Source organism: Cotesia glomerata, linkage group LG4, assembly GCF_020080835.1.
Source record: "Cotesia glomerata isolate CgM1 linkage group LG4, MPM_Cglom_v2.3, whole genome shotgun sequence".
In the NCBI taxonomy this organism is placed as follows: Eukaryota; Metazoa; Arthropoda; class Insecta; order Hymenoptera; family Braconidae; genus Cotesia; species Cotesia glomerata.
Window position 1 is genome coordinate 1,411,696 of NC_058161.1, and position 13,255 is coordinate 1,424,950.

The 13,255-nt window shown below is 28.5% G+C and overlaps 1 protein-coding gene and 1 long non-coding RNA gene across 2 annotated transcripts in view; both read left to right on the forward strand.

Moving 5' to 3' along the window:
* Positions 1–13,255, forward strand: part of LOC123262399 — a 110,206-nt gene that overhangs the window by 14,030 nt on the left and 82,921 nt on the right. The gene's annotated exons all lie outside the window — the stretch shown is intronic.
* Positions 10,170–13,255, forward strand: part of LOC123262377 (B-cell lymphoma/leukemia 11A) — a 35,073-nt gene continuing 31,987 nt past the window's right edge. Inside the window, exon 1 of the mRNA XM_044724549.1 lies at positions 10,170–11,128. Coding sequence (XP_044580484.1) covers positions 11,092–11,128 — 37 coding nt within the window. The 5' untranslated portion in view covers positions 10,170–11,091. The remainder of the gene's footprint in view (positions 11,129–13,255) is intronic.

Below are 13,255 nucleotides of genomic sequence, written 5' to 3' on the forward strand. Positions count from 1 at the left end.
ACATTAATATGCGGAACGATTAAGTCGTTTCCGTAGTTGCACTATACACAACATAGTTAGAGAGGATCGCGGGATAAATAAGTCTAAGGAGAAAATTTAATGAGTAATGTCTACACAACCGAGTCATTTTTTAAACTCATTTTATTGTTATTTGTTTTGTTCGAGTGACATCAAGCTAAGGGGGTATTTACTCAAATTATTTTTTAATAGGTGCGCTTCTGGTGTTTATATTTATGACCTTCCTTTTGAGAAATAAAAATTAATTAGTTTATTTTTTCTTATAACTACACAGGATAAAAGGTTCACTTGAGCCAAGAAAATATTTTTCTTCCTAATTATTTTCTTGAGCAAAAAAAATTTTTTTTCGACACCAAAAATTTCACTTATTTCAACAAAATTAATTCTCTTGCTTTAAAAAATACGTATCTTGATCCAAAAAAATTTATTTAAGTCAAGAAAATCTTGTTGTTTTAAGAAAATTCAGCCTCTTGCTTCAAAAAATTTAGTTCTTGATAGAAGTAAATTTTCTTGTCTTGAGAAAATTTCTCTCTTGCTCCAAAAAATTAAATATAAAGATAGAAGTAAGCTTTCATTAATAGTTTTATTGATCAAAATGTCAAATGACAAGATCAAATAATATTTCATCATTTTTTGTCATTCAATATGTATAATTGCACGCTAAAATAATATAAAATGGGTATCAAATATTCAAGAGAAAAATTTTCTCAAAGTGAGACAATTTTTTTCTCAGCTTAAGTAGGTAGCACTGCTTTCCTAAAGTATCTAAAAATCTTGATCAAATATAAAAATTTATTGTATTAAGTATTTATAATAATTTGAATTAAGAAAAAATTGCTTCCACCAAGAATAGAATTTCGAGAAAAATTTTTACTTCGGCCAACACTACTTCGGTCTTCCTTCAGGCACCCGAAAATTTTCTTCAGCCAAGAATTTTGTTCTCCAGTCACGAATTTTTCTTTCTGTGTACGTATAAGGTATAAAATTTTGATGGAAATCAAAAATAGGAGAAGCTGATGAGTGTTTTATTAATATCTCATCTACTATCTTATGATTTTAAGCGGATAATTATTAGATGAGACCCGAAATTATTATGCATTAGAAATGAGAATTAATTATTGAGCTTAATTGACGTTTATTATTTGATCCAGCTATTTTAAGAGGGATGAATAATAGATTAATAAAAATTTATTGTTGGCTAAAATTTATTAATATATTTTTTTTAAGAAAGTGGGAGGGAAATTGACGGGGCTCAATTTGAGATGAATGATACGGATTCTTTATTAAATAGAGTAGACACAGAGCATTGAGCGAGTATAATGTTTACGCGAGGCGTATAAGGTTCACGTTGAAAACGGTAAATTTAAAAAAATGTTCAATGCCGTAATACGATAGAGGATGGATCCTTGAGGCGATCAAAAGAACGCGATACTCATCTATTCTTTGTGCTTCTTGCTCTGCTCGTGTATATAATAGTACTTTGCTCTTCTCGGTGCTCGGTGCATGTGTGTTGGCACTAAATAGCGCGAGGAAGAGTGTCGAGCGAGAGAGAGGGAGTGGAACACACGTGGTCCATCGGAGCGTCACTCGGAGGCCCTGCGTCCGTTTTTCAATCGCTTTTTATAGAAATAAAAAACCCCGTTTTTATACCCGGTTTTTTCTTACCCCTTGGCTGGCCATCTGCCGAAAAGGGAACTGTAAGACGCCGGGAGAGGGAAAATCAGCTAAAGTGGGATCTTTTTTTATTTTCGAGTTCCGTTAGTTTTTACTTTTTTACTTTTCTTTAATTACTAGTAAATTATATTGCTGCAATTATTTATTTATTCATTATTTCAATATTAAATTAAAATTTAATTTAAACCGATAAATTTTAAAAAATTCAAATCAATAGTATTTATAAGAATTTTTTATTTTTTGTTTAATATTATGTCTAAAAAATTAAAGATATGAAAAAATTTATATAGAATTTTTTTATATAAAATTTAATTTTATATAAAAAAGTTTTCTGATCATTTTTTTTTTATATTTATTATTTAGCCTAGAAATTTTAGATTTTATTATTCCATAATGATTTTTATTTATTTATGTATTCAAATAAACAAACCCAACAGCTTAAGCCATTAACAGGGTCAATAGTTACAATAGTTAGTTCATAAAAAATGTATAATGTATAACAACCCCCAAATACATTTTTAATAACTAACTTTTGGCCGATTTTCATATATATTTTAAATATATTTTAGATATATTCAAGATATATCTTAAAGTACATAAAAAATACATAACTTAAAATATAAAAAAAATTTATTTTGAATATATTTGAAATATATAAAATATATATGAAAATCGACCAAAAGTTACTTATTAAAAATATATTTACTATACATAGTTTATAGATATTTATATATTTTTTATAGATTTTTAATATATTTAAAATATATTTTTTATGTATTTCGACATATACTTTTTTTTTTATGGGGGAAGATGACTTATAAATAGTACAGTAATTTAATAATTAGATTGCTAAATGAGTAGACTATCGATGTGTTAGTAATTGCAACCCACAAAAATAATAGTAATTGATAAAAATAAAAAAGATAAAAAAATAATAATACTAATTACAACAATTTTTTAGAAAAACAAGACGCTTTCCTGATTTTTGATTTATTATTATCAGAAATTTTACTCAAAAATTAAAATTAACTCCCCAAATTCCCACACCGGCAAAAAATTTCCAAAAAACGGGATTCTCACGATTTCTCCAAGGGATAAAAATCCACCAGCTTGACGTAAAAAACTCGCTGTACCCCTGTGCTAGTAAACTTTTTTACCAGGATCGGCATCGGTATTTTTTATCCACCTTCCGGTCGTAGAATCTGTGCCACTTTGAGTACCGTAATATTTTTTTCAACCACCACTATTATTATTATTACAAATTCTCCCTACAAGGTGTTTCCGTCTCTCTTATTCCGGGCGGAAAAATATTGAACGTCCTCCCCTAAACACCGTCCTTGCTCTAGCGGGATAAAAAACGGGACTCAAAAACTGGCACTTAAAAAATACTTATAGGTAAAAAACATGTGGTATGATTTCTACAGATTTATGTGGAGGATTTTCTACACACATACATATAATATAATATAACAACAGTTGCAGAATAGCTTGATATAATATTTTCTCCCCGATCATCGGGTTTGGGTCCCACGAGAGTTTTTTAGCGCGACCCCCCGTAACTCAAGGGTACACAGGTCCGTGCGAAAATTTTTATGAGAAATTTTAAAAAACTTCCTATCCTGCTTTCCACGAACGGGGAATAAAAATTTAAGGAAAGGTGGAAGATTTTTTTATCTTGAGAGGCCATGGGAAGTTCATGTGAGCTTTAGCTCGAATGTAATTGCTCTGGGGGTAATACGACGGGCCAGTACGGGGTTTTATTATTAGTGGGATGGGAGTTCTCGCGGCTGTCATTGTTTATTTATAAACTGCGGGCATCTGGAACCGGAGAAGCTGAGCGGAAAAAGGGCTTGGACCATGTGTGTGGGGACAGAGCTAAGAGTTTTTAGTTCGTTAGATATTTTCGGGTGTCTTCTGTTCAGTTCTCTCTTCACCTCTCTCTCTCTCTCTCTTTCTTTCTTCGTCAGTCGAGAATTATTTCTGAACGTAATTGACGGGTTCTGATGGACCTAGTTTGAGGATAGGAGGACAGCCGAGAGATCATTCCCTTGGACTTGAGATATTTTTGGTTCACATGTGCTTCGTACAATATTTAAATCTGTCACGGAACTTTTAAAAATTTTTTTTTTCATTTTAAAAAAATTTTATTTAATAATTAAAATTTTTACTGACCATTTAAAATGTTTTTTTTTTTTTAAATAAATACGTTTTTATTTGGCTGGAAAGTGGAAATTTTGAATAAATAAAACAACATATGTGGACCACATTTTAAAATCCAACGGAAAATGTACTGTTTTTTTTTTAATCTGATTTTTATAATTTACAACGTGCAGTAAATTACTCCATCGTCACATTGAGAAAGTCGTAACCAGTAAATTTTTTTATTACCCTTCTCTGTAGTTTTCTTGAGACAGCAATAAAACGAGAGTCACACAAGTGACCACGGTCTAATTTTTTTCACGTACCCTCATAATATTCAAACTCAAGTGTAACCCGAGCTCTGTCACATGTTGAAAATATTTTCGAGCTGAAATAAAAAAATACTTTCTTTGTTTTTTTTTTATTTATATTTTTTAAAGCAAAATTTACGGCGATTCTCAGCATGATTTTGTTCAAAATATTTCAAATTTGATGGACAAAAATCTGAAGCCGAAACACTAAAATATCGGCATTAAAAAAAAAAAAAAACATTTAGAAAAATCTAAACTAAAGAATTTTAAAAATTTTAAATTCAAATTTTAAAGTTAGAGAAAAAAAATTTTTTACGCTCCTTCAGCAATATATAGAAGCGTACAAAATTTGAGTTACTTACTTTTGGCCCAAAACTTAAATAATTAATCTAAATAAACTGACTATTGATTATTTGAATATTAAATTATAAAAATATTCTTATTAATATTTATTTTTCCTAAAGACTGGTTTATAATATGTTTTACACTGATGGAAGGGTTTGTTTATAATTAAAAATACTTTTTAATATTTAACAGACCATTTTTCAGTCCTTAAAAAATATTTCTTAGTATTTAAAAAGATTTATTAATATTTAATCAGATTTATTAAATACAAACAAATCATTTTAAATACTAAAAAATATTTGTTTAATACTAAAAAGTGATCTCTGATAAATGATTTGTGAACTATTAACAAATATTTTTTGATAATACTCAAGTTGGCCGACATTATTATTTTTTTTTTTCAATAATTAAAATAGAACAAAAAAATATTTTTAAAAAATTGCACTTAAAGTTTTTTAAGTTTTTTACAAATGAAATTTCTTTTAATTTTTTTGTAATAATTTTTTCAATGAAAAAAAATTCTTAAAATTTTCAGATGTCGGCTAACTTAATTTTCATTATTTTTTTATAGAAATAAGTTCTTCTATCAGTGTAAATTTTTCAGTTAATTGGCTATCTAATACAAGAATTTTTTTCTCTAATTTTTCGTAATAAAAAATTTACTTAAAATTAGAGAAAAAAATTGTTATAACAGACTGGATAACTAATTAACTAAAAAATTCTTATAAATTCTCTGAAAAAAATATTTCCGTCTCCAAAAACTGTTTATAAGACGACAAACAAAGTGCGTCCGAGCGTATGTGTCTATACGTCGGCATTGCAGCGGAGTATTTTTAAAAAAAGTCCAGAGTGCGAGGGTCAATGACAGGAGCCAGTTGTTTTGGTTCGGGTTCACTTGAGTATTAGTACGTTTCTTAGCACTCTGCATCCATATCCACATACGTCCGTACATAAACTTCTTTAAGACGGTATCGTGCTTGCATACAGAATCCAGGCTCCACATACAATATAAATATAAATATAAATAAGTAGTGGAGTAAACTCCCACGAAGGCGACAGACCAAATGAAACGGATAGAAGCTAGCGGTCTTTTGGAAGGAATAAAAAATGGAAATAAAAATAAAAATAGTGAGGACCAAGACCTTATTCTATTCGCATTACACTGGACCACTCGGCTCGAGATGAACGTTTAGTTTGGTTAAAGCGATACGTCGCACATGTGCTCTTTACTTATTATATTCTATACTCCATGGCTTGCATTCGTATTCGTACTCGGAATAATACAGATGAGATTTACATTTACTAGACGACGAGAGCGAGCTTTGGCTTACCAAGCCCGGTTATATTATATGGCTATATAGTAATAGTCGCCAGACAGATAGTTTTTTGCTCCGATCTGATGCTTTCGAGTTTGGAGTAAAAATAATCTTTAAAACCCCCAACAGGATGCTTAGACCGTCTTTCTCTTTACTTTAGTCCAACTATATGGGTATTGCTATCACTATATGCCGGATAGGAATTTTTAACAACGGGGACTTCCAGATATATAATGTATAAAGAGTCACCTAACTTTATTTTTTTCATTTATGTTTGTATTTTTGTACCCAATGGACTGACATGCCCTGCTGCTGCTTTTTTCACCCTTTGGACCGCTGGCCAGAATTAACGCTCCCACCCTCCCACTCTCCTCAAACTTTTATTTTAAATCTGGCTTTATTACGAGTCACGTGTTTCCGCTTTCGGGTTTTTTACTTTTCAATGGAGATGCTTTTTGTTTTACAGGACTTTTATGATTTAGGTTTTAAAATTTTAGAGTAATGATGAATTTTTAAGTCTTTCAGACAGTTAGATATTTTTAGTAAAAAGTCACTTTGAGGATAAAATTTATTGAATAATTTTGAAAATTATGTTTGAATTTTTACTAAAAGTTAAAATGAATATTTGATGAGAAAATAATTAAAGTAGATTCTGTGAAAAATATGAAAAAATTCATAGAGACTTTCTTTTATAGAAAATTTGAATTTCAACCAAAAATCTCACATCATTTTTTCTTCAATATTTTATCCAAAATAATCTATATTATTAAGAAAATAAGAAAAATTTTGTATCCAGGATAGTCATATGATAAAATCGGTTTTTTTAGTGAAATTTAGTGTCATTGCAAAACTCTTGATTTGAATTTGTATCTTTTTAAGGTTTCATATCACTCTCGCCGATAGTTAATTTATGATGATAAGTATTTAGACTGCATTCAAAAATTCTCTATCTCTAGATACATAATTACACAGTAAAAAATTTTTCGTCATTGTGTAAAGTGTAAGAATGTTTGTGTAGAATTTAACATTTTAGTGTGTAGAACTTAACATTTTAGCATGTTGATTCAACACGATAGAGTGTTGATTCAACATAAATTGTGTAAAAAAAGTCATCAACACAAATTTTTGTGTTAAATTTGACGAAAAATTTTTTACTGTGTAAGAAATGACCTTGTATCTTGTGAACTATTGACATTTTTAAAGATATAAGTTCATCCCTATGTTACACTCATCGAGACCTTTCATTTGAGTACCCACATCAATTTTTCATATATTTATATATTTTATATATATGTATATATGAAAAATATATCAAAAATGCATGTGGGTACTCAAATGAAAGCTCTTGATGAGTGTAACATCAGGATGAGCTTATATCTTTAAAATATATATTATATATATGTATATATGAAAAATATATCAAAAATGCATGTGGGTACTCAAATGAAAGCTCTTGATGAACGTAACATTGGGATAAGCTTATATTTTTAAAAACGTCAAAATTTAAGAAAGTTCAGTGCAATTTAACAAAAGTCATTATTTAACAAAGCAAAATTTTATTTATTTATAGTTCACAAGTAATTGCAGTCACATAAAATATTTTTTATAGAAAATTTAATTCTCTGAAAGAAAAATTTTCATTATTTTTTCATATTTTCAATAGTTTACTCAAAAATAAAATAAAAATAATTTTTTCCTCAAATTAAAGTAAAGAAATTAATATCAAAGATTCGATAAATAATAAAATAAAAGCAATATATATCTGTCTGCGATGGTCAAAGGTTATAATCAGTATTCTCAACGGTCGACGCTCGCGCTAAAACTTTTAAATTTCCACAACTACGAAAACTATTATACAACTCGGCATCACACCATCAAACGCGGGTCCCTATCAACTGCATTACACGATCACTATATAGACGTACATAATACATACAATAGCGTACTATGAAATTTATTTACCCTTCCCCCAAGCCTGAGGCCTTGTTCGTCACCCGCGAGCTCTCTCTCGGTATTTTTTCTCGAGTACGTGTAAAGATCGCGGTACTAGAGATTGAGAAGAGAGAGAAGAGAGAGGCTCGCTGTTACTCAAAAGCAAAATCTCATCAGACGCGGTCAGTTCGTGGCTTTCTGCTCGGGAATTAGATTTTTACAGTTTCTCAGGAATTCTTTAGTCCTCTTGGGGACACCGACACGCTTTTCGTGTTGTATTTTATTTTTATTTTATAGTCTAGGCTGTCGACTTCCTCGCAGATTGTTTTATTCCTCTAAAGTTTCAAGAACTAAAATTAATTTTTAATTTTTTTATTTGATTAGAAGAAATTTGGAAAAATTCTCGATATAAATTTGGGACACGAGAATTAAAGATTAAAAGTAATTTTAAAAGCGGAAGTATTAGAGAATTTAGTATCCAGAAAGAGGACAGAGGTTTATGGAATAGAAAAGAGACAGTAAAGTGACTGGGAAATATTTTTGGCGCCCTAGGACGACTTAAAGTGCTAGTAAGTGCCCAAGAACAAATTAAAGGGCGCTTAATTTATCGTCACAGATATTTCAAGTATACAGATGTATAAATACTGGGGAATACGCTGGATACTGATGTGAGGAAAATTTAAAAATGTTTAAAGTCTCTTTGATTGCTGATACTAACTACAGCGTACTTGAGTAAATATAATGAAGAAGGAAATATAAATAACAGGATACGCTTGCTATCATTTTTTATTTATAAACCAGAGATTATAATATTTGGATTTCTTTTCATTACTAACACATTTATTATTATCATTTTAGGATACATTTTTTTTTTGACAAATTAATGCTTTTATTCTCAAGACATTTTATTTTTAACAAGGTTATTTATTAATGAATATATTTACAAAATATGCTCTTTTTTAAATTGAAAAATTAGACAAGAATTTGGGTCATTAAATAATAAAGGAACTTTTCAGTATTTTATTAATGAAAATTTTTTATACAAAAAAAAAAAAAGAAGATGTTTTTGATAAAACAATAAAATAAAAAAGTTCATTTTAACTTTTCAAACTTTTTTATTAATGATAATTTTCATAAATTTATTTTACAAAAGAAATTAAATATTCAATAAAAATTTGAAAAATTTTTTTCATTCTTCAACAACTTCAACAAAAACAGAAATTCCTTTAAAAATAATAATAATAATAAATAAATAAATAAAATTTTACTTTATTTAATAATGACTTTTGTTAAATTGCACTGTACTTTCTTAAATATTGACATTTTAAAATATATAAGCTCATCCCGATGTTATACTCAAGATCTTTCATTTGAGTACCCACATGTATTTTTGATATATTTTTCATATATTTCATATATATAAATATATAAAATATATGAAAAATTGATGTGGGTACTCAAATGAAAGGTCTCGATGAGTGTAACATCGGGATGAACTTATATCTTTAAAAATATCAATAGTTCACGAGATACAAGGTCATTTCTTAACTATTGACGTTTTTAAAGATATAAGCTCATCTTGATATTACACTCATCAACAGCTTTCATTTGAGTACCCACATGCATTTTTGATATATTTTTGATATATATATATATGTATATATATATATATATATATATATATATATATATATATATATCAAAAATGCATATGTATGTGTATATATATGTGTATAATATATATAAATATATAATATGTATGAAAAATTGATGTGGGTACTCAAATGAAAGGTCTTGATGAGTGTAACATCGGGATGAGCTTATATTTTTAAAAATGTCAATAGTTGACAAGATACAGTGCCATTTCTTAATTACGTATCTAGAAATAGAGCATTTTCAAATGCAGTCTAAATATCATAATAAATTGAAAAAATTGTTTTTATTCTCTTAATAATATAGATAATAAATCTTTGAATAAAAAAAAATTTCTTCAAAATTACCAATAAAAAAAATCTTTTAAAAACAATAATAATAATAACAGACAATATTGGCGGGAGACTAAAAACGCGTGTATAAACACCCCCACCTCAACAATGTAACCTGCGGTCCAGATAGAGAAGAGTAGAGGAGTACACGCTACATCTATACAATTCACAATATTCCCCACCTAAAAATTTCCGCCACCCGCGCAGTTGATTACTCCAGAATCTTGAATCCCTCCATATCCGGTGTGCTCTCTCAGAGCCTCAGTAACTGATAAACTCTGTTTCTCTTCTCGTCAGCCCGCCTTTCGCTGAGCATCCCTTTCCCACTCTTTAACAATGCCAATAATAATAATAACAATAATAATAACAACAAGACATGTGGATGTAGAGTGTAATGTAGGTATCCCGATGCGCGAGCAGCCCCCACTCTTCTCGGGGTGAAAACTACCCCAGTGGTGTACGAGTTCTCGGCAAAGCGCAGCGGAGTTAGAGTTCGAGGACGTGTGGGGTGTCCCGAGTCCGGCTGGGTAGTAGTAGAGCCCGATAGAGAGACGAACGGATGGTGGATGGTGGATGGTGAGCTACGAGGCGAGCCGAAGTTGTCCGAACCGGAGCACAGTGCCCGACCGAGACACCGAGACCGAGAGAGACACACACCAGCAGCTCCTGACACAACTAACCAGCCACTACTAGGCGCACGTCCGGCACAGTCCACTCAGAGATACGACCCATGCCGGACGATCATCCGAGGTCCACGCCGGAGCACCAGCATCCGACGTATCTGGACCACGCTTCTCTATAGATTTTTCACAAACAATAATATCAACAATATTAATTATTTTTATTTATATTTTATTAAAAACCGTCCGTTCAACAAAATAATTCGACATGTCATTTCAAAATAATCTCTGATATTTATTTAAGCAAGCAAGTGAAGTGATTTTAAATAAATATAATTAAATTAAATTATTATTATCGAGTGGTTATTGTTGTGAGTGGACAAGAGGTGGACCGAGTGAGGTGTTTATTTATTTATTTTATTATATATTTAAATTATTAGAAAATTGTGATCACGGTGATACGGGATTTAAATAGTGGGATTTCTTGTAAGATTATTATATTATTATTATTATTATTGTAATTAGTAGTATTAATGATGAGACGGTCGAAATGACCGAGGGATTTAAATCTGAATGAAGTAGTAGATGGTTGTAATTTGCTGGGATTTTATTTCACTTGGAAGCATGTGGCCGCGGAGATAGAACTGGTCAATGCGAGAAAGAACTCACTAGTGATTTTAGTTACTGGTAAATTAGACTACAGACCTTGGATTTTTGGTACCGAGCTTGGAAAAGCTCCTTCCTCGGCACCATGAGGATCAAAATGCCCGCTGTTAGAATCGCTCAAGGTAATATTGGTTACTTTATTTTTTTTTAAGTCAAAAATACTCTTAAATTTTATTTTTTTGGTGGTTTATTTTAGGAGTTTTTTTATAGAATGGTAAAATTTTAAAAACAAATTTTTGTTGGTGAAATTCATAATTTTAGTTTATTAATTTCTGGCTAAAGAATGTCAATAATATTTGTCTTTACTATCATTGGTAAATATTTGAATAGCTTGTTTGAATTGGGTAAAAATTATTTTGTTCAATTCGACCCATTCTTTAGAGAAAAAAAATATTCTTGATAATTATCAAAATTAAATGAATTCTTTTTTTGTGCCAAATTTTCTTAATAAAATTATCTTTTAAGTGTGTGAAAATTTTCAGAATTTTGTTTCTTTTTTAAATACACTAATTTTGAAAAGTTTAGCAAAACATTTAACATTTTTTATTCATACATTTTCTAAGATTTTTTTATGATTCGACCAGTGAAAATTTTAGTGTATTTTTTTCGTTAAAATAACTGAAAAAAATAAACTTGATCACTTTTTACAATTGAAAAAAATTCTATCACACATAAATTTAAATTACAAAATTTTCTTTATTAATTTCTTTAATTTATAAGTTCGATTCATTCATAAATAAAAATTTTATTCCTGCTTTAAATATTTTAAATAAAAAAATTTCTATAATTGTCTTGATCACTTTAAATTCTGCATTCTTTCATAAAATTCAGTACTTAAGATTCTTTTAATTCTTTAAAAAATAACACCACATTTTTTTTATTACAATATTTAAAATTTTATTTTTTTTTTTCATTCAAAAAAATTAGAATTTTTATAAAGAATTTAAAAGACATCAGCAAAATTTTTAGACGATTTTTTTTTAGTTTGTTACATTTTTTATTATTTCAACTAAACAATCTTAAATTTTTTTATCCAATAAATTTTTTCCTTATACTAATTTTAACAAATCTATAAAAGGTTAATTATAATCTTTAAAATAAATCATCCTAGTAGTTGAATTTGTTATTAATATAAAAATTTGGTAAATACTTTATCCTAAATACAAGAATAAAAATAATTTACCAAAAAAAATTCAAGTGTCAGTCGAACCGTCGGAAGTGATATCAAAATAAAAAGATAAAAATATAAAATCAGCAACAGAGACTTGGCAGAATAAAAAGAAAAACAGATAAGAATCCACAAGTAAAAAGGGCGCAACTAGTTAAAGTGTCGGCGTTTGAATTTTTAATTAGTATCCGAATAAGTCGGCGTGACAAACGTCGCTAGGGCAATGTCATGCGCGAGTTTATTTTTTAAAAAAGTAAAACCCCCACCCACCCTACTTAATAATTTCTCCTCACTTTTTTAACTCCGTCTGCTTTTACTTTCTATCTCTACTTAAACTAACTCTGGTACTCCGGGCAAGAGTTTTATAATTCTTTTTATTCTTCCTTTACTTCTTACCCGACTTGTACTCACTATATACAACATTCAGCGACTCTTATTCACTCGATACACAGTTTATATTTTTACCCAGAATTTATACAGAATACATATTATAATATTTTTTGTTTAGTTTTCATATTATTTACACTTTGTACTCTTTCATCATTTTATGAATAAACACCGTTTATTATTTTTCAAACGTATCTTTAATTTTTCATTCATTATTTTTCACCTTTTTCATTAATTATTTTTTTTTTTACAATTTTTTGGCCATTTAAATCTTTAAAATAATTTTCTCAATCATTTTATTAAAAATTCATTAAAATAATTTAACAATTATAAAATATATTATAAAATTGCCTTCACAAATTTACATCAATATCTAAACCTACAAAGTTAATAATTTTTTTAATATTATTATTAATTAACTACATTTTTAATTAATAAGAAATTTTTATTGTTTATAAAATAAAGACAAAATTTTAATAAAAAAATTATAAAATTTTTTTAAAATTTAACAGTAAAAATTTAATTAACTATTATAAGATTTATTTTTTAATTAAATTTATTGCTATAAAAATATTTAGTCTATTTGTAAAATTTTTAAAAAAGAGTTATTTACTTCAATAAAAAAAATAATCACAATCATAAATATCACCCATTAAACTGTGATAAGTGATAAGTGAAAAAAAGGTTTACTTAA